This window comes from Cynoglossus semilaevis, chromosome 14 (assembly GCF_000523025.1).
Source record: "Cynoglossus semilaevis isolate Cse_v1.0 chromosome 14, Cse_v1.0, whole genome shotgun sequence".
Lineage (NCBI taxonomy): Eukaryota > Metazoa > Chordata > Actinopteri > Pleuronectiformes > Cynoglossidae > Cynoglossus > Cynoglossus semilaevis.
This window is the reverse complement of record NC_024320.1, coordinates 16,624,506-16,645,983: the sequence shown is the minus strand read 5'-3', so window position 1 is coordinate 16,645,983 and position 21,478 is coordinate 16,624,506. Positions and strand designations below refer to the sequence as shown.

Here is a 21,478-nt window from a genome sequence, read left to right as displayed (position 1 = left end):
AGCGTTCTGTTCGTATGTAAAGTAAAGAATAAGCAAACTCGCCAAACAAAGTCTCAGTGTCAGAAATAACGTATAATAAAACACTCTTAAGTTTTGTAAATTCTATATAAAATCCTGTAAGCAAAATTTTAATGTTCTCAGTTGATCGTAAACTATATAAGGACACAGTGTGCACGCGCGCGCGTACATACAGTACATACAACGTTGTTGTTGTGAAACTAGTTTTTTCACTGTTGCACCTCAACGCATCACGACGCATGACGTCGCACAAGGAAGTCGAACATGGCGTCGGGACAGCAGTGGGTGTTGGTGGAGATGGTGCAGGCATTTTACGAGGTATGTGTCCATTATTACGTTAGTAACGTGAACATAATAGTCTTTTAATGAATATTTGGCAAGTCTCCGAACGTCGGTTACCACAGAGTTGTTGGTATGTCGCTACGGTAAGTAAACTTATCTTCGCCCGTGGCCTGGAGAACCTCAACTCAAAGCCAATCAGAGGGCTATGTTTACAGTAGAACAAGTGAGCGAACCAAGGTAGAGTTGACGACAAAGTCTAACTCTAACTCGCCTTTTACCGGTCCGAAAATGTGTTAACTCTTTATTGTTGTTGTTTTTTATACCAGATTAAGGTCAGATTCATTAATCTTTGTTATTTTTGAGTTGGAATTATTAGTGCTACAGTTAAGTTACGTCATTTCGTGTTAGTGGAAGTGGTCGCTTTTCCTTTTTTCCATTATAATGCGTACGTCTTGGTAGCACTTTTAGTTAAAGAGAATATGTTGTGAATGCAAATCCGCATTTTTATGTGCAATATATCTGTCCAAAAGTAACCATATGAACTAATACACTTTGGAACGGTATGATGTACATACGCTCTATTGTAACTATTGGATATTCGCTACAGGCCTAACTACGGCAAGCAGCTGCTGGTAAACATGTGTTACGGTCACAAACAAGAAAAAAACGGCCGTTTCTATCACTGAAGAAAGAAACAAGTCCAGAAGAATAGAGTTGGAGCCAACCCAGCAGTTGTAGCTGGGGACTTGGTCCACCATGGACAGTCCACCACTCCATGGCTGGAACACATACAGGGACAAACACCCATTTACATTTGTTCATTCTCTATTCATACCAATCAATCCATCAATTTAGACTGAATAGTGAACATAGTCCTGCATGTTTTTGGACTGTGGGAGAAACTTCTTGTTTTAAGAAACCACAACATGATTGTGTGGCCACTTGCTTTATTTTACACATAAAATATTTCTTAATATTAATTGGTTAATATTTGGTGTCTTAGCATTGGGCTTCTCTGAGCAATAATCCAATTAAATTAATAGATTATTTATGATGTTTAGTTGGTTTGTGGCATTGAGAACTTTGTTTACACAAACCATTAACTAAACTAAACTTCGAGGATACGAAATTTTACTGAAATGTTAATTAGTCATAGTTTATGATAATTGTTAACCGCAACTGTATAACAATGAGAATGAGATGTCACTGTAATATTATTGTCAGTATTGTCCTATGTTTTCATTTTGTGACCCTGTCCTCAGGCTCCTGCCTACCACCTGATCCTGGAGGGGATCCTCATCCTGTGGATCATCAGACTTCTGTTCTCCAAGACTTACAAACTTCATGAAACTTATAGACTGACTGAAAAGGTTAGCTCAAAAACATAAAGTGGAAAACACTTAGAGCTAATTTTAGGAGTCGTGTTGCTAAATTGTTTCACTCTATTGCAGGAAAAGGAAGACCTTATTGAGGAGTGGATGCCAGAACCTCTTGTACCAACCGCGAGCAAAGACCAGCCATCTTTCAGCTACGATGTAGTCACTGGGTAAAACACAGCACATGTCTCTGCCTTATAGACTCTGTGATGGACAGTAAATGAAAAGTTGAAAGTGAAGGTTTATAAAACAGTAGTGAAATCTGCTGTGACATATTCTTTAGATTCTGTAATCAATTCTGTAATTCTCTAAAAATTGAAATAATTCTCTTGCGTGATTTGAAGCGTGTCTTGCGTCCTACATCTGGATAAAGCACCACCACACTGACAAACAGCCTCCACAAAAGTTCCTTATTGTTAAAATGATCTGTCTGTAATAACGTGTACACACCCTTCATGCTGGTATTTCTCAATAAGAATTAGACTTAGGTTAGAGGGTGGGAACCTTGATTGCTAAAGAATTTACGTCTCCACCTCCCAGTTGATTTAAAACGTGTTGTTCCTGGGATGACTCACTGTTTGATACATTTAAATATCGGTGGTGGTATTAAGACATGTTATCTCACCGCAGACACAAACACGTAATTTACCCAGGGCCTCGGTTCTAATCCCATGTCTAGAAGGGTTGTGGTGTGTTTGAGCAAACACCTCCACCAGTGCCGACCACTGCTCCTGTTTCAAGGGTGGTTACATTTCATTGTGTACTGTGTAGTAATATTTACAATGAAGAAGAATAAAAGACCTAATCACCTCTTCTCTTTCAACTTGTTGAGATAGATTGCAGACAAAGATGGTAGCCGATGTATTATGTGTCACATAATCCTAACTAAACTCTTTTCAGACCTTAACGCACACAGGCAACAAGAAAGTGTCATTTTTGGTTTTCAACGAGTGTAGAACTACATGCTGTCTCTATGATACTCTGTTACACCCTTCATTCTTTCATACTTGTACCTCGTAATCCCTGTTTCAGACCTCCCAGCCACCAAATCATAATCAATGGAAAAAAGTGCATCAATTTTGCGTCTTTTAACTTCCTGGGTCTCCTTGATAATGAACAAGTTAAGGTAAGTGTTTTTTAAGTGTTAAATATTAATCAGTGACAGTGTTATGTTGACATTTACCAATCAATGTAATTTTTCTTCAGCAAAAGGCCTTGTCATCGTTAAAGAAGTACGGTGTAGGCACATGTGGTCCAAGAGCCTTTTATGGAACATTTGGTGGGTAACAAACGAGGAAGATTCTGGAACTATTTCTGTGACTTTTTAACTCTGGCTGTCTGTTTGAGTGGCTTTAATCTGTTTGTTGTCTGTGATTAATTCATAACATTAGTGTTGGTTCTTGTTTCCTTCTTCAAGACGTTCACCTGGAGTTGGAAAGCCGTCTGGCCAGATTCATGAGGACAGAGGAGGCCATCCTCTATTCATATGGCTTTGCAACTATTGCTAGTGCAATCCCTGCCTACTCCAAGAGGGGAGACATCATCTTTGTGTAAGCTTCATGACAGATTTGCCAGAGTTAGAAGACAACACAACTGTCAACTGTGTCTGAACAACTCCCCGTCTCTTGCCTTCATTTGTTGATGTTTTGTCCTCCACCGTGTGTGCAGGGATGAAGCTGCCTGCTTCTCCATCCAGAAGGGTCTGCAGGCATCTCGCAGTCTAATCAAATACTTCAAACACAATGACATGGAGGATCTGGAGAGGCTGCTAAAGGAGCAGGAGCTGGAAGACCACAAGGTGAAAATATGATGTTTTTGAATCATGTTTGAATAAATCATGTAATAAGCAATACTTTTACTGTGTAGCTTCCTGTTAGCTCCCCGTCTCTGATCACAACAATTTCCATTCTTTTGGCTCCGGCTCTGATCACAACAATTTCCATTCTTTTTCAGCTTTAATATTTATTAGCTTTATTTGCTCCATATGTAACATCTCTATTATGCAATTATGCCCAGAATTTAGCACAAACATGAAGTGTGAGCATGATTTGATTCTGGTGTCCAAGGAATCCCAAACCCCTGGAAATACTACACACCTCTTTTGTGTTAATTATGAGCCAACAGCCATTTATTTTCTGCTCCTTCATCATTCTGACCTGTGTTGTTACAGAATCCTAGGAAAGCTCGCGTGACCAGGAAGTTCATAGTAGTAGAGGGGCTGTACATCAACACAGCAGATGTCTGTCCTCTCCCTGATCTGGTAAGATGAAAAAAATGAACCCTCACACCTACACTGTCCAGCAGTCCTGCTGCAAACTAAACATATATGGTTTAACTTTGGGAATGCAGTTGTGAGAGCAATTTTAAAAATGCACCCAGTAGGCGGCAGCAAATCACAAGATTCGGATCTGTAGAGTGACTAGCACACGACTTAAACTAGCTGTTAGCACTCTAGTTTGTTCTCAGTTATTTTTAGGCAAATGCCTGCATTTTGAATCATGTTCATGAATAGTTTATTTTTCAAGACTTTTTCAGAGAGTTAGTAGTAAAGACCAAATAAATCATTTTTAAAAAATTTGAAAAATGCTCATTGATAATTGTCTCTTTTAAAATTAATTTCATTGATTTTTGGAACGATAGTGCATAGAATACATAACAGTTAACGCATTTAATGCATTACTGACAGTCAGGTTTTGAATATCACATGTATATTTTACTGGTTCCCCACTGTTTGTTGTACTGGGCAGAATCACAGGTCATGACCATTTTAGCTTCAGTTTTCAGTGTTTTTAATACAGTCTCTAATTCTGTCTGATCCAACGCTCATTTATGTGCTGGTGTGACCCCTAGGTGAAGCTGAAGTACAAGTACAAAGTACGGATCTTCCTGGAGGAGAGCCTGTCTTTTGGTGTGCTGGGAGAACACGGCCGTGGAGTCACAGAACATTTTGGTGTTAATGTGAGTAAAGAGAGCCACAAGAAAAATATGTCTGTCTGACTGCTTTGAGTTTTTTTTAACATAAGCAATATGAAAAATGTAGAACGTTCAAAGTCAGGCTCACCTCACGGTACAGAACAGCAGTAGAACATATTGACCAATCAGCAGTGAGAACATCTTAGCCTGCTTGAATATATCCTTAGGATCATGTTAGGTAATACACCTCATATATTTACAAGTAAACACTCATCAATGTGTGTTGTAAGCAGGTGTAAACATCTATTATATCCCCCCTTTTTCACCTGTTCAAATACTGCTGTTTAGAAAACATTGTTGTGTTAATTATATGCACATATATATATATATTCATAAAATTAATTTATAAGAATAAATTGAAATAATAAGTTAAACATGTTTAAGGGCGCTGGGGTATAAGGCTAAGGGTTGAGGCTGAAGTTCACGTCCATCAGCCTTTGTCTTGACAGATCGACGACATCGACCTGATCAGTGCTAATATGGAGAACGCCATGTCTTCGATTGGAGGGTTTTGCTGCGGACGCTCTTTTCTCATTGATCACCAGGTAAACACAACAGGTTCAGGTCCACTTTAGTCCAGGTCTGCTGCTTCACATAATCTGATATGTTTTTCTGGAGTCCTACCAAAATCCAGGCAGCACATGTACTGTGTACTACTCTTCCTGTGTTCCTCCCTCTGATCCTGTTCTCTCCTGTAGCGTCTGTCTGGTCAGGGATATTGTTTCTCTGCATCCCTTCCTCCCATGTTGGCGTCTGCTGCCATTGAGGCTCTTAACATCATGGAGGAGGATCCAGGTAGGTTTGGATGTTTGTAGAACCTTAGAACAATCGTCAAACTCTGTGTTCATGTCTATAAGAAAACTCTGTTTGTTTGTATTAACTTTGTGTCTTTCACTCAGGGATCTTTACCGTCCTGAAGGAAAAGTGCAATCTGGTGTACAGGTCTTTGCAGGGGTGAGTTCACCTTTGACCTCAGTGTGTGTGTGTTTGTTTCAGGATTTGAAGGTTTGTGTGTAAAACTCCTGTGTTCTCTCCTGACTGTGTGGCAGAGTTCCAGGGATAAAGTTGGTTGGAGAACCATTTGTCCCGGCTCTTCACCTACAGCTGCAGAAAAGTTCAGGCTCTAGAGATGCAGACATGCTGCTGCTGCGTGCCATAGTAGAACATGTAAGTACACTACAGAGTATTCGCAGAATACTACGGAGTATTCACAGCCACGTTACACTTTTGTTAAACTTTAGGCAAAAAATAATGTTTGTTTTAAAGTTTGTTGTGGTTTTATTTTTTTTACTGAATACATGGTGTTTTGTGTGTCAGTGTATGGAACGAGGTGTGGCTGTGACCCTCGCACGCTACCTGGAAAAAGAGGAGCGATTCCTGCCACCTCCCAGGTGAATATGACTCCAGCTCTGAAAAGGAAAGAAAGAAAGATACATTTATTTGTTTTGTTTTTAGTCATTAGTCATTATCAAAAAGCTAATAGAACAAATACAAAAAATGTCTCTTAAAAGTTAGTATATTTATGTATATATGTACAGTATATATGTATAAATATATGTGTAAGAAAATGCATATATACTTATATAGTTGTGTGACCACTGTGCCTGTGTCCCCTCAGTATCAGAGTGGTGGTCACCGTCCAACAGTCGGAGGAGGACATCTCCACGGCTGTTTCCTGTATCCGTGAAGCAGCGTCAAGTGTCCTGAAATGACAGTGAGGTGAAGGTCACTGCTGAGTGAGGCCCCGTTTACATGTGCCCTGACAAACTTCATCACAAAAGACGTCTTTTCTACTGCACATGGACAGGAACTGTGAGTACTAGAAGACATTTTAAGGATCTAAGCAGTGACTCGTACAATGAGTGCCTGCCGTTGAGCTGCATTGAAGAATTCTCTGTTTTCTTTTTTTTTTTGTCATTCGATTGGTTTGAAATCCTCTCTAATGCAGATTAATTTTTTCGTCCTTTTTAATTTTACTCTGATAAATAATAATAAACTATTCCAAGGCTGAATGTTGTCATACTTACATTATGTTTCTGGTCCCTGTTACAGTCATGTCCTTTGTCCTGACTGTTGTTCCTGCTACTGTTCACTCCTGTTATTATTACTATCATTAGTCCTGGAGGCATCTGCTGTGATCATGTCTATGTGCTCATTTATGCGTTTATTAAATATGAGTTATTTTATGTTTGTTTTCCAGGTGTTTGAAGCTTTAGTCCTAAGGAATCTTACCTTTTCTAACGTTATTACTGAGTTGGTTTCCCTGTTGTCATCAATATATGAATGTTATCACAGTTGTTTGGAAACAGCCTCTGCTGCCAACACATATTTGAAGAAAAACTAAATTGATCAATTTTGGCAAAGAGTATGATGTTTTAATTACAATAAAACCAAAAAAATACTACTGAATTTGATGAAAATGCTGCTGTTTCAAATGTCCACAAACAACAATTTCTAATGGCACAAATGTCACTAGGTAAAACATTTGACCTTAATATAACAGGCATCAAAATACCACAGTTTAAAGATCCTAAATATAGGTGGAAGTACTGTGGAGCCCCCACACACTGACACATTCATAGCTTTTGCTTCTAAACTACACTGAACTTGATTTGAAACACAAAAGTGACATTCTAATTAAAGGACAGAAAATGTCAAGTTGGTCCAGTTTTCCTGACTTTTGGACAAATATTGAAAATATTGAATATTAAAATGAATTTAGCCTACTGCGTCCCCCTCCAACAGGTCAGTGCGCCCAAAGGGTGATCCAACCCCTGTATTGGAAACCACTGCTCTAAACCAACACTAATGTGGTGTAAAAATAATTGGGTAACTATTTCAGGTGGCTAAAAACAAATCTCTCTGTCAGTGTTACACTTTAAACCCTGACCTGTACCTTTAGTCCAGGTGTAACCAGGGTCTGTGAAAAGAAGGGAAATCACCTGACTCCGATCAGGGTTTTACCAGAGATGAATTTATGAGTCTTTTACTTTTGCCTTTGTTTTCATTTCAACTCCTTGTACTTCATGTTTGTGTACTGATACCAATACACACCAAACTCTCTGCTGCTGTGAATGTAACTAGTGGCCAAAGAGAAAATGTTGCACTGACGATTTCCTGTGTCTGCTAGTCCATGAAGTGTACAAGATGATAGACATTCCAAAGATGGTTTTTACCTCAGAATCACAGATTTTTACTGCTACTGTTTTCTTTTGTACTAACCATTTGGCTTACGTTCAATGTGAAAGTATGTTTTTTAGAGCTTTTCTTTGCCTTCACTGAAAGAATTCATATCATGTTTTGCTAAACAGGATTTCAAGAAGAATTATAGACAATAAACTCATGAAACTCAAGATCTGTCAGGTTTGAAGAAGCTCATTCGTTCCCACACATGTAAACAAATGTCCAGCTACCAGCCATTAGCTGTCTGATGCTATCTGCCTTCCTTCTGATGTTTCCTTTTAAGAGAATCGCTCCATCCATTGTCTGAGGACGGCGGCACATTCTCCTTCTTTCATTTCTTTGCTTTGAAATCTTTCAAATTTGTTAAGTTTTTTTTTCAGGCTTAAAAAATATATAAGCATTACATTTTGTAGCTCACGTTCATTTAGCACTGTGCTAAATGAACAGCGGTGGTTAGCTTTTGGGGTTGTACATAACAGCAGTCCAGCAATCACATGTCAGTGAAGCTAACGATGGATCCTCACACAAGGAGTTTAGACAGACATAAGTGTACCCACACTCTGAATGAATTTAACATACTTAAAAAAAATCCATCAAAGCAGAACTTCATTTTTCAGCTGCTCATGTACCGGGTTAATTGAAGTGTTAATTATTTACTAGAAACATTGGTTTCAGTTTGAAAGACAGTTGTTGTCATGATTTCAGCGAATATAAACAAAGCAAAACTGAACTAATTAACAACCTCAGAAAGACCCCAGATTTGGTGGATGATCCTGTGACGACACCCAGAGCTGATACATTTTCACCACTCTGTCCTCGAGCTTTTGCGAATGTTTCAGTGTAGTGCATGTTTGTCTGCGAAAAAACCCTGAGAATGTTTTTCTTCGTCGTCTCTCTTGAAACCATATTTGAGGGATGTAAATTGTGGATCTGCGGTCTCTGTGCAGTCAGAGCTGAGGCTGCAGTGGCAACAGTTTCACAACAGACATACGGTGTGTACACCACTAACAGAGCAGTGGTTTGTATAGAAAAATAAAGAAATGGAGAAAGGTCGGAAGAAAAATAATGATGTGAATGCGTCCGTTACATCTGCAGCCTCTCTGTTAGCATCCTTTTTTACGCAACCCTGCCTGTGGTGGATCAGCCCCGGCTCACTGCTGGACATCTGCCGGAAGGAGGCCAGCCACAGTGTGTATGTTTCAGGCTGTGTGCAGCAGCAGCATGAACCACAGGCCAGGTCTGTGTGGATCCACCGGCCAGGCTCTCAACTGTCTGTTAACATACACAAACACACGTGTGTATTATTAAATTATAGCCTCCCCGGCTTGTACCTTCCTGTGTCAGGTGTCATCCACAGATACACGGTCAGAAAAAGTTAGGCTTCCCGACAGAATTCATTTATTTTGGTGGCTGTTTTACTTGTTTTAACCTAAAAATTCTCTTTTTCAAACTAAAATGCCACAAGATTTCAAATATTCCATGTTTTCTTTTTGCCACATTCAGTGTATTATTTAGGGACTACTTTGGGTTACAGACCAAGTTAAGGTATAAACAAACACTTCACTTCAAAAAAACATAATGCTTCAGACTGGTATTTGTCTATCAAAATAAACACCTAAACAGGGAATTATGGGATAATAAACAGGGATAATGTCTCCTTCACAGCTGTCCCACCACTAAAAAGTATTTTATGTTGCCCCAAAAACCATGATACTTTAGGTCAGGGGTCGGCAACCTGTGGCTCTGGAGCCACATGTGGCTCTTTCATCCCTCTGGCTTTGGAGAATATATATTGAATACTAAATTTGAATTTATTTGGTAATTTGTTTTAACTGTAACTGTAAATTTGACTATTATGGTCTTGTTCTAAAATTAAAACAAAACCTTTTTTCCATTATTTTTGTCTAAAAGACACGTGTCGACATGATACTTGTTGGTGTGCAAAATATCAAACCTTTCAACCCCATCGCCGTTCACGACACAGGAGAATTAAAACACATTAAAACACATTTGTAGCCCTGGTGAGAAAAACATAATAAGACACCGATAAAAGCGAGTGTATAATTAATCAACCTTTAATTGTGCCTATCGGCAATAATTCAAATGTCCTATTATACCTAAATGCACCACCTGGTTCACGTAACCCCACCTGGGGACTAGGGTGTCTATCTTTCAACAGCCAATCAGGCATCACGCAGGTCACGTTCAGCTTGTCAATGAAGAGGTGAAGTGGCGACGCGCTGTTTCTTTAGGCCCTTCGGATATCAGCAGCGGGAAATGAGTAAGTTACTTACAAAAAGGACGGAAAAAGGAGAAAACGCGAATACAGTGTGAAAAGAAAGAGATAAACCACTACACCAACCTGCTGAGAGTCCGGAGTGAGTTACGCTGGTAAGACGGATCGTTTACTGGAAAAAGAATGGCCGTCAACACATTGTCCATGCTAATGCTAATTCGTCGTTTCATAGGCTAATTAGGTGTCCTCCATTTTGTGAGTTATTGAATGTGTTCTCCTCTAATTGGAACATTTTGCTTTCTTGAATGTTTAATTTAATAGATGTGACCTTTTCTATAGGTTAGGTTTGTGAAAAAGACAAGGAAGTTTGATGACCAGGACAAGACCCCAAGTGTATTTGATGGCGAGCCATTAACCCTGAAGACAAAGACACAGACATGGAAATAGAGGTACACACACACACACACACACAAACCAACCTTTAAAAACAGGTGCACCTGCAACATATTTCAATTTTAAAGTGTGTCCACGCGTCAGTTCCAGTTTCCAATCTTGTGTGAAGAGGGAAGTAATGTGTAACAGCCCTAGTTCATTGACTTCATAAATGCAACACACTATAGTTTATATCCTTCACCTGTGGGTCGCTCCTATATCTTAAGCGTGATTTAGGATCTTTTAGGGTCTTGTAAAATGGCCGTCCCTCTGCTCGTCCTTGACCATTTCAGCGTCTTGGGGCACATCAGCAACCTACCATACTTTGAAAATTGTAATGTAAAAATGTATGTGTCAGTTCAACGTTACCTTTTGGCAGTGGCAGCTAGCAGTAAACGCACTTTCTTACCAAATATGGCAGTGTTTTGATTTTGACTTATACATAACAGGAAGCCTGACATCAACTGGTTTTCAAACCAAAAGATACAAAAAATGTTGAAACAAAAAAAAAAATCAGAAAATTTAAAGTCACCATGACAGTCACATATCATACAGAGGGTTTGGTACAAAATAATCATTTAAACATGTTTTTCATATGTCTTTATTGAGTACATCCATACAAAGTACATGTAGTACATAGACTTAAGTTGTTGATGATAAATGATTATTAACAAGAGTGGAGAAAAAACGTATAGGATTTGGTATCAGTGTCTGCAGGAACTCCAGGTTGTAGTATTGGTATCAGATATGAAGCTGTATCCAGACGTCCCTAATAAAATGGCTCATGATATATAGTTTCCAATCATTTCTCGCCCTGGTTACTGACACCTTTACATACAGCCATTTTCACTTGGGATGTGATGACACGGCACAGAGGTCATGTCTGTTACAGGTATGTGTGTGTGAATGTGCAGAATTCATATATCCACTATCTGCAGTGAAACAACGATGACCCATACAGGTGATGATCTGATTCACTGTTCCTCTCACTGTGATGTAACGAAACATGATTTAAAAACCCAAACACTGAGGTTCATCCTCAGATGCACAGTTTACAGCAGTTGTGAATGGCTCCCCACAGCTTTTACTGGTGTAGAAGGCTGTTGTCAGTGACTTCAGCTTTATGTTTTTAAATGTAAATCATTGTAAGCAGTGGCTGCTGCTGAGTGAGTTCACTTGCAGAAACCAATTGCTAAGTTGTTAGTTGAAACACGGGCCAGGATCGAGGTGTGTTGTCCTGCACTCAGATTTCTTCACAGTTAATGTGTTGACTTGTACACTGTCACACATTGTTATGTTGGAAGCAGCAGAACTGAAGGCAGAACTCGGGGGCAGATTATGTCAGCGTAGCCTCACTCGCCCTTGAACTGAGGAATCCTCTTCTCCCTGAAAGCAGCCAAACCCTCCAAACGGTCTTTAGTTGGTATCACCTGTGAAAACAAACATTTGTCAGGACTAAAAAAATAATCGACATATTTTATTATTTTTGGATTTAAGACAGTCTAGTGCACTAAAAATAACTGGTATTTTAAACCATCTCATAACATCTACAGGTGATAAGACACCTACCTGGGCGTAGCATGCCTCCTCAATGGCTAGGCCTGTGGATAAATCCACCTGGAGGACAACAGGAGAGCTGGGTTAGTTCAGTTCAAACCATTTCCTGCTCAACAAAATCCATACTTAAAATCACAAATATCTTTGATATATATTACGTGTTACAATATAGGTCCATCCAATGGCAGTAATAAACTGACAGAAAAAAAATAATGCACATACAAACATATACATACATATACACTACTGTTCAAAAGTTTGGGGTCACTTAGAAATGTCCTTATTTTTGAAAGAAAAGCACTGTTTTTTTTCAATGAAGATAACTTTAAACTAATCAGAAATACACTTTATACATTGCTAATGTGGTAAATGACTATTCTAGCTGCAAATGTCTGTTTTTCAGTGCAATATCTACATTGGTGTATAGAGGCCCATTTCCAGCAACTATCACTCCAGTGTTCTAATGGTACAATGTGTTTGTGTATATATATATGTATGTATGTATATATATATATGTGTGTATATAGATATATATATACACACACACACATATACATACATAAATATCCCACAGAAAATAACATTTCTAAACCTGGGTCTGTATGTGTGTGTGTGTGATAAAGAACACTTTCCATTTTGTCATGTCGAAACCAACAAGCTAGTGCTTTGTTGCTAAATACTTCATGGACGAATGACACCTGACCTTAAGCTTTAGTTCTACAGAACACCCGTGTTTTCAGTGAAGATACTTGTGACTTCTATTCATTGTTGACTCTACATACTGTAGTGATGTACCCTGGTGCACTGACTTCTCACCTCGGTTCCCTGGTTGATTGCAAGTTTTGCCATCCTCACTGCAATGGGGCCCTGTAAGAGTCAGTGGTTCATTACAATGGTCCACAGACTGCAGTGCTAGGATATGAAGTGCTCCAGCACATTGGTGTGGATCACAATGACTCTAAACTCTTTTACCTGAGGGTTGATTTCACGAGCCAGCTCCAGAGCCTGTAGGTAGGCTGCGTCTCCGCTCTTATTCTGCTCCACAGCCTGGCTGACCAGACCCACTCGTAGTGCCTCTGTACCATCGACCACCCTAGCAGCAAAAATGAGCTCCTTCGCAAAAGACACACCCACGATCCTGGGGAGACGCTGTGTGCCACCTGCACAAGACAGGGCAGAGGTCGATGGAAACATCATTTCTCTAGTCGCGGGGATGAACGTTAGCACTCAAACATTAGCACTCAAATAGTGATCACAAACAGGAATGTTGTAGAAGAAGGTGCTTAAAGGTTGTCCAAGTCTGGAAGTCTCTCTTCTCAACACTGACTGTGACTGTGAGTGAATATAATTTCCTCCTAGAGGAGACTCACCTGCTCCAGGAATGATGGCAAGTTTAGTTTCCACAAGTCCCATCTTTGCAGTATCGGCTGCAGAGAGAACAAACTGTTTTGATCATCACTATCATTATTGTCCATTGTTTTGTCAACAGCCTGGACATGTACAATATGTGAAAATAAAATGTCAAAAATAAAGTCTTACAAGCAATTCTGATGTCACAAGCCAGAGCCATCTCTAAACCTCCTCCTAACGCAGCTCCATCAATTGCAGCAATGGTTGGTACAGGCAGGTTACCTACGGTTCAGACCAAACAACAAAAACACAGATGTCAATCAGCAATACAGATGTATTTTATTCATATGCACTTGACAATTATAGGAAATAAAGAAACTGATAAATGACACAGGGTTTTAGAAAGAGAGATACAAAGTCAGTGAGTCTGTTAAAACAAAATCTAATCATTCAATGAAACAAATAACTAATAGACTTGTTTTCCCATTGTATTTGAACTAGGTCCATGTTAGAACCCTGGGCTCACTGCTAGGTCAGTCAATATGATCATCCGTCTCCAGACTTTACCCAGTTCTGTGATCAAGGCTCTGGCTTTAGACACAAATGGTCCCACTTCACTCTGATGCATCTTAGCTCTTTCTTTTAGATCTGCACCTGCACAGAGAGAAAGATGGAGACAGAATGAGAGCATGACTAAATTGTGCCTATAGTTCTGGACCATTTTTTACTTTTGCTAATTTAAACATGACAATTTGTATTTTGTATTTACTTAAATTGTACCTGCACAGAAGATCCCAGGAACCAAACTACAAAAAATAACACTGCGCACTTTGTTATTCTTCTTAATGTCCTCCACAGCATCAAACATCTGAAATACAAATATAAGTATATATGTATGTACTGAAGAACAACAGATCTATAACTCTCTTAATTTAAAAAAAAATCTCATGCTTTGTTCATACATTTTATTTTGTATAATTGTGTTACAATGAAGTCACTGTAAATTACAATAGCATTAATACAATAGAACCTACGGAGAGTAGCAGTAGAAAAAAGTGAATGACCACAACAAAACAAAAAAGAGACAGAGAAAATACTTTTAAAAAAACACAATCCACAAAAATATAGAAAGAAAGAAAATGACCATACCTACCAATTTGACCAGATTTTTACTGATGGCATTCTTGGCTTTTGGCCTATTTAGTCCAATGACAACAATACCTGAAAAAAGTTAGAATATGAGAATAGATCATGGATAATAGTGGTGCTGGCACGAAGTAAACAAGACCTTGTTTCATTTTTCTGCACTCTGACTTTGATGACATTTCCAGTTCTTCTTTAAAGATTTGCAGTTGACACTTTCCCCCCAGTCCTCTGAATGTTCCTCAACCACAAGAGCTTGTTGAAATCTTCACTAAACTTCAAATATAACTTCTTCTTCTTCCGTTTCCACGATTATTTGCTAGGCTCTACCTGTATTCGTCTTCTTATCTGTTCCCACTGTTATTCCAAACACTACCATCCAGTGGTATCTTACTGTTACTATCTCCTACTATGTCCTGTCTCTATCATTAGCATTAATTACAGAGCACCTATTCCCCGTGTGTGTGCACCTGCGGCAACACTTTTGCCAGCTGATGTTCCTCCCTCTTATAAAAATACATCATTGCCATAATCATTGGACTACTATGATAACACCAAGTTAACTGTCACTACAGGTTAACTCTCACTAACTCACCCTGGTCAGCTCCGTCTAAATATCTTACACGGAGGTCGTCCTTTAGTTCGGAGCTGTAGTGTCGCACCGACGCTGCTGCTGCGGGAGTTCTGGTCCAAGGACAGCGCGTCATTACGGCGGGTAAATGCTGCTGTGAGAAGCCGCGAAGAGCTCCCGCCGACCCGCATAGCACGACCCGCTCTGCAGCCTCAACACGGAGAGCTCTGCGCAGCAACACAGCCGCCATGTTTCCAGCTCCAGTAGTTACCCTCAACTTTGAACCTATTCACGTGACCATGTCATGTGACATTGTCTATGTCGTCACCAAAATGATATCGCAATAGCGGAATCAAAACAGTGACAGACCTGGGATCATTTTCACAGCGACTCGGCCCTAACTCTGCTTTAACTATGACTGCGTTTAAAAACACGTTTTGCAGACATGTTAAAATATCCCGACGAAGTATTGAGGCCACAGTAAGGACAAGTGTATGGGCATCATACATTTATGAGAGTGGGTTGTACTTTTATGCACTTTGTTAATTGTTACAGTTACAGTTTTGTATTTTACTCTTTTTTTCATCGCAGTCGTGACAGTCGGTAAAAACCAGTCTTTGGACATTGCACTAAACAACTTTTTTCATCTACAACGTTGGATTGTGTTGCTTCATAAGCAGTTGACTCACTACCTTGTACCAAAATTATTACAACACTATTGTCATGGCAATTATTCAGCTTGATTTGCAGTCAAAAGCAAAAATATACAGAGTTGTTTTTTTGTTGAAAAAAAGAAGCTGCTACATATCCACATGATTCTTCACAAACAGAATTGTTTATTGGTAGCACAAACCTGAAAACATGAAACTTAAGTGTTAACCCAAATACTCCTGACATTTTAGTGAAACTGTAATTCACATAAAAACAGAACCACTGTGAATATGAGCAGTCTCTGCAGTGTCACATCTTAGACTTACACCCATACACTGTATATGTGACATATTGGCAACTAAGTTGTAGCATTCAACCAGGGTAAACTGACAACAGCCTCTCCCTCAACCATGAACAGATTAAAGCAGAAGGAAATGGTTGGATTGGAAAATGAGTTAACAAGCAACAGTTTTGTATCTCACAGCAACAGCTCAAAAACTTTTTAATATTGTAGAGAGTTTAACCCTTTAGTGACAGAAACATAACTGCAGAAAATAAAAACCATCACCCAGATGAACAGAATCACACCGTGAGAAAAACAGAGTTTAGTGAATAAAGGCTGAGATTGTGTTTGTCTCTGAAATTATAAGAGCGAGAAATGAAGACAGAGAGAGAGCAACACCTCTAAGATTATTCATGTGTGGTAATGTACGAGTACAATGATTTTGAAATCCCCGGTCATGGATCATTCACATTAAAATAACAAACATTTTGAATGTGTGTAAATACATTATTTCAAATGTAAAAAAAAGCATCTGTTGTGACGTTCCTTCTGCAACAGACGGAACACACAGTTCCATGTGTAGAAAATCTACAAAAACAACCGTCCTTTGATAAATGGACAGAGAACCAGATCAAGCACAGAAATTTGTTCTCTATCACAGCCCTGCCTTAAGAGACTCCGCAGCTTGTTCTAGAAACATTTGAACCTTCTTCTCAACTTCTTCAAATATTGTTTGACTGGTTAGAATTTGTTGTGGGTGTGGTTGAGTGGTCAAACTAACTAAGTATGCTGTGCTTGTTTTGTTTGGGGTTTTTTTTGTGGCAATCCCAGACTTGCATGTTCACGGCTCGTGGCATCTAGTAAACCACTTTGTCATCAATATTCAGTTAGCCGTTGAATAGTCAAAGCAAGTATGTTTTTACCTTAAACAAATGATATCCAATTAGCTTTCACACTTAACTCACCTCTCCATCTCTCAACAATAACCAGTACACACTACACCTACGTGTTGATGGATGGGTAGAGCTACAGTAGGTGTGGAAAGAAGAGGAAAAAAACAGAATATAGTCTTCAGGAAAGAGGAAAAAAACAGAATATAGTCTTCATGTACATTGTTTACATTGATAACCACCCTTCCATTGTCACTGCAGCAGATTTAGGTTAAGACTGTAACATGGTGTGAACACAGTTTAACACCTATCGTAATAAAAACAAGAAATAACCCTGACAACAGGCACACAGTGGAATAGAAAAATGGTGTGAAAATGAAGACACACAAATGCTCCTTGTGTCTGACTCAGAACACCTCAGTGTTACTATGACAGAGCAGCAGCAGTGTCCAGGTCTGGGTCCTCAGTGTGTGAGGACATTACTCTGGAGGTGGGGCTCAGGCTGTGTCTGCTGCCCTTACAGGGGTCCCACAGTGTCTCCATGTTGCCTCTGTGCTCCTGGCTCCAGCCCTGCATGTCATTCACCTGTACTGACAGAGGACACGGGAGCAGCTGTGAAGGCTCCACGGAGTCCTGAGTGGTGCTTGGGTGTTCTCCACCTGTTCTACTGACTGGTGATGAGGTCTTCCCAGCAAACTCATATTCATGGTCTATTGACTCAACTTTAACCTGGGTGGGTCTGGCTTTGATCCGCAGTTTATGAGGCAGGGCAGAAGCACCGGTATCGGGCACCTTGTGTGTAGAGACGATGACACTGGTCAGGCCAGCTGTGGACAGAGTGAATCCTTTGGGAACCTGCTGTTCATCCTCGCCGTCTGATGCTTTGCTCAATGCGCCATCGTCTGAGCTCCTGGGGGAGTTACTGGAGGACCTGGTGTTGTGCATAAAGGAGGCCGGCTGTGGGAAGCCGCAAGAGAGGGAGCTGTTCAGGCAGTTTCTGTACAGCTCATACGGACTGCTCTGCTCCTGTGCATAGCTGCTGTTATCTGTTGGTTCTTGTTTGACTTTTGTCATATATTTATATTCACCTGGAGTGCCACAGAATGTCTCAGGCATGTGAGGTGAACGCTTGATGACTGATATGCAGCTGCTGCCTAAATTTGTTTCCCTGCTGGAGGAGCCCTGGTCAGGAGAGGGTGGAACGAGCTCCTGGTAGAGGTTGACCACAGCGGAGCTAGCTAACTTCTGAGCTTCCTGTGTATATGCCGCTGAGCTCATCAGGCCAAACTTTAGCTTCAGTGACAGTAGCTCAGCCTTGAGTGAAGCGTTTTCTTCTCCAAGAGCCATGAGCTTGTTCTCAAGCACCATGTCATTGATGCGCCGCTTCTCTCTGGAGCGCTTGGCTGCTTCATTGTTTTTGCGACGTCTCTCCCAGTAAACGATGTCTTTCTTTTCCTCAGGAATAAACTCTCTTTTCCTACGACAAGTCTTAGCCCTGAATGGAATATCATGTCCAGTCAGCTCCCTGTTAGCCCCCTGTAAGGCTACAGCCAGAACCAGAGTGTCCTCTCCGCCGTAGGACTCACTGGATTCCGACTCCTGCTTGACTGACTGCATATTATCACTGACTCAACACAACAATATGCTCCTGGTCCTTCAGCTGTTCACCATAATGTTTGCGTACAAAAATGGTGACTTCCAAATTCAGCTTATCCACTTGGGGAAATCTATGGAGTAACAATAAGAGAAGTTTAAAGGTCAGTGTCATATGGAAACCCAACAAATACAAATATTCAAGTAAAATTAAAAAAAAGTTATTAAACAACTTTTTTATAAAAGGGTGACAGTTGCACATTGCCTTTGCTAGTTGTAAGGTCATCTTAATCATTTGTGTAAAGACCAAATTTGACCTCTTTGGGTGATAAAGTTTGCAGGACTGCGGTCTATACATTAATTTCTTTCTCCTAAACCAACTGAATGAACCTCTAAGCCACTGGTGTGATTCTATGTTGACACACATGTTTGTTGTGACTTAGCACAAGACACAGACACAGGAACTAACTAAAATAATTGATGCCACCAAGAGGTAAAATAAAAACCTAATGTAAAGAAAACCTGATGACAACAGCAACTCCTATAAAGTTGATAAAATTATGTAATCAAATTTCCTTTCCTCTCTCACACAGTTTGGAACACAGTTAAACAGCAGTTTAACATCAAGCCTTTCCTGTCAGATCTGAATCAGCAACTTTTTCTGAATCAGCACTTTTCTCCAGTGTTCAACTTGTAACAAGTTGTTTGTTATAAAAAGGTAATTTTTTGGAGGATCTTCAAATCAAATCCGCAAAAAACTGAATGACGTGTTGATCTGCTTCAGGAACAGTTAGTGGTGTTTTTTTTTTTACTTTTATAAGACTTTTGGATCAAATTAAGTCTAACCTTTTATCACATCACTTGGGTTTATACATAATCTACAAACTTTACACTTAAAATATTAATTAATTAATGTTATTTTTTTTGTATAATTTAGTGAAACAGGTGTACCTGTTGCTATAACATAACAATAACATGAGGGTAGGTCAAAAGGTTGTAAGACAGGTGTAATAATTTCAAAAGTTTTAAAAAAGACAACCCCGCAGAATTCTACAAAGACGGATATCTCTGATAGGAATTGGAGGATTTGCAGAGACCCTTGGTTGGGGTCTTTGTGAGAGATTTTTATTATTTTAAGTTATTAAAGGACCTGGTATTAAATAATCAAGGGTAAGAACAAATAACAGTATTCTCACTGTTTTGAAGTGCAAGAGAACTGTATTGGTGACCTGTGTTAAAACAATGTATTACATATATATGAATGCAATATTACGAAATCACTACAATAGCACTGAAAACTCCGTAGCTTCATTGTAAACATCCTTTAATTTCTCATTTCTTTGAATTCTGTAGTAACACGAACCATGTCATAATTACAGAGAAGACTGGACATAAAGAAGATGCAATCAATTGTGAGGTTTCTTTTAACGAAATTCATAATTGTTTTAACCTCGGTGCCATTTTTGCTGTGTCGTGTTTATTCTCCACATTTGAATGTCGCTTCGTTACAATGTTGTATTAAAATGTCACCTGATCGCAGAAACGATGGGACCCCTGGTCTATTAGGCCGTTGTAAGTGCCAACAAGTACAGAAAAACGCGTGTGTGGTCGGCCACTGTTCGTGTTCGTACATGACATCATCACATTGCTTACTTATGACACTCAGGCACGGTCTGTATCTACGCCCTACAAAGAAAACTGTTACAGTGAGAGCTGCCTGCGTTGAAGGCGGTTAAGACTCATCTGGAGGGTGTATAACATCTGACTAAATGATTTTACAGCCCAGCCTCCAGCTACAGCAGTGGAGATAACACAGCAGACACCAACAACGCTACCGTAGGCTTATTTAAACTCTTACAACACTGTCGCAATATGTCACTGGTGTTACGTAGGGCAGGCCTCTGTGTGCCTTGAAAAAACACATTTCTGCAACCCCACTATTACACAATATTTAACAACTCAATAGCTTAATAACAATGTCTTTGCTTAAATACATTCCATAGTACGTAAAACAGAATTTACAAACACAATGGCTGCCGTTTATAAGGCTGCAGTGTGACTGCGGAGCGGCGCGTACGAACTGCCAACCAACAGCACAAATCACAAGAACAACAAAATGGCTTAACGTTGAAGTCAAATCAAAACTGTACCTTTTGTGACAGCGTTGCTTCTTCGACACTTCTCACACGTACTGGTCCCCTATTAACTGTTCAATATTCTAAGGGGGTAATAAAGAGGCTACAACTGTCCAAGAACCACTACGTCCCCTCGCGAGGATCCCTCCTTCGAAGGGCTAACACTAACTCATGGATCTGTGTTAGTAGGTCAACGTATAAGTATATTGGCAGCGCTGGGCCAAGTGGCAGCCACTGCAGCCAATCAAATTGTAGTGTTTGTCGAGTTTTAGCCAATGAACACTTGCGTCGACAATCCCCCACACCAGCGTGTCATCTCATCAGTACGTGTGTTGCGTTTAGGGCCAATAGTTAATCTTAGGATTGAGCGATAACAGCGATCCAAATGTACGCGACATAAACGTCATTGTGAATGAAAATCTTTGGGAAAAATCACCTCATAATTATTGTTTGTTATAATACAAATATGTATTGTATATTTAAATATAATCAAATATAAGTTATTTTCCTCAAATTATCCCCAATAAAAGTTGATAATGAATATAATAAAAGTTATTTTCCTTAAATTATCCCCAATAAAAGTTGATAATGTCTCCATCTGCATACATGACGCAATTATAATTAATTAGTCTAAATAATCTTTCAAATTGTCAGAGGATATTTGACTTACACTCATATTCCCATCAGTGCACCATTACCAGAAGTTGAAGAGAACTTAATTTAGAACAAACAGTTGCTTGTTCCTATATTAACGCACATATGTAGACGGCAACAGCTAATAACAGTAACAGAGTTCATCACAGAT

General features: G+C 39.6%; 3 protein-coding genes across 3 annotated transcripts; 1 reads left to right on the top strand and 2 right to left on the bottom strand.

The window, feature by feature from the left end:
- The first annotated feature begins 181 nt into the window (after positions 1-181).
- Positions 182-8,002, top strand: sptlc1 (serine palmitoyltransferase, long chain base subunit 1). The gene is made up of 15 exons (XM_008325445.3): positions 182-336; positions 1,563-1,670; positions 1,752-1,846; positions 2,709-2,802; positions 2,883-2,955; positions 3,094-3,226; positions 3,345-3,474; positions 3,847-3,936; positions 4,527-4,634; positions 5,099-5,194; positions 5,348-5,444; positions 5,549-5,603; positions 5,699-5,816; positions 5,967-6,040; positions 6,268-8,002. Exons 1-15 carry the CDS (start codon positions 283-285, stop codon positions 6,359-6,361), a joined length of 1,419 nt encoding a protein of 472 aa, XP_008323667.1. The 5' UTR covers positions 182-282; the 3' UTR covers positions 6,362-8,002.
- Positions 8,003-11,096: 3,094 nt separating this feature from the next.
- Positions 11,097-15,420, bottom strand: auh (AU RNA binding protein/enoyl-CoA hydratase). Its single transcript, XM_008325447.3, has 10 exons — positions 15,146-15,420; positions 14,561-14,628; positions 14,188-14,275; positions 13,975-14,061; positions 13,597-13,689; positions 13,428-13,484; positions 13,030-13,217; positions 12,874-12,924; positions 12,070-12,117; positions 11,097-11,930 (listed from the first exon to the last, which is right to left on the bottom strand). The coding sequence occupies exons 1-10, from the start codon at positions 15,369-15,371 to the stop codon at positions 11,853-11,855; spliced, it is 984 nt and encodes a 327-aa protein (XP_008323669.1). The 5' UTR covers positions 15,372-15,420; the 3' UTR covers positions 11,097-11,852.
- Positions 15,421-17,134: 1,714 nt separating this feature from the next.
- nfil3 (nuclear factor, interleukin 3 regulated) lies at positions 17,135-20,870 on the bottom strand. Its single transcript, XM_008325448.3, has 2 exons — positions 20,689-20,870; positions 17,135-18,672 (listed from the first exon to the last, which is right to left on the bottom strand). The coding sequence occupies exon 2, from the start codon at positions 18,560-18,562 to the stop codon at positions 17,372-17,374; it is 1,191 nt and encodes a 396-aa protein (XP_008323670.1). The 5' UTR covers positions 18,563-18,672; positions 20,689-20,870; the 3' UTR covers positions 17,135-17,371.
- Between the last annotated feature and the right edge of the window lie 608 nt (positions 20,871-21,478).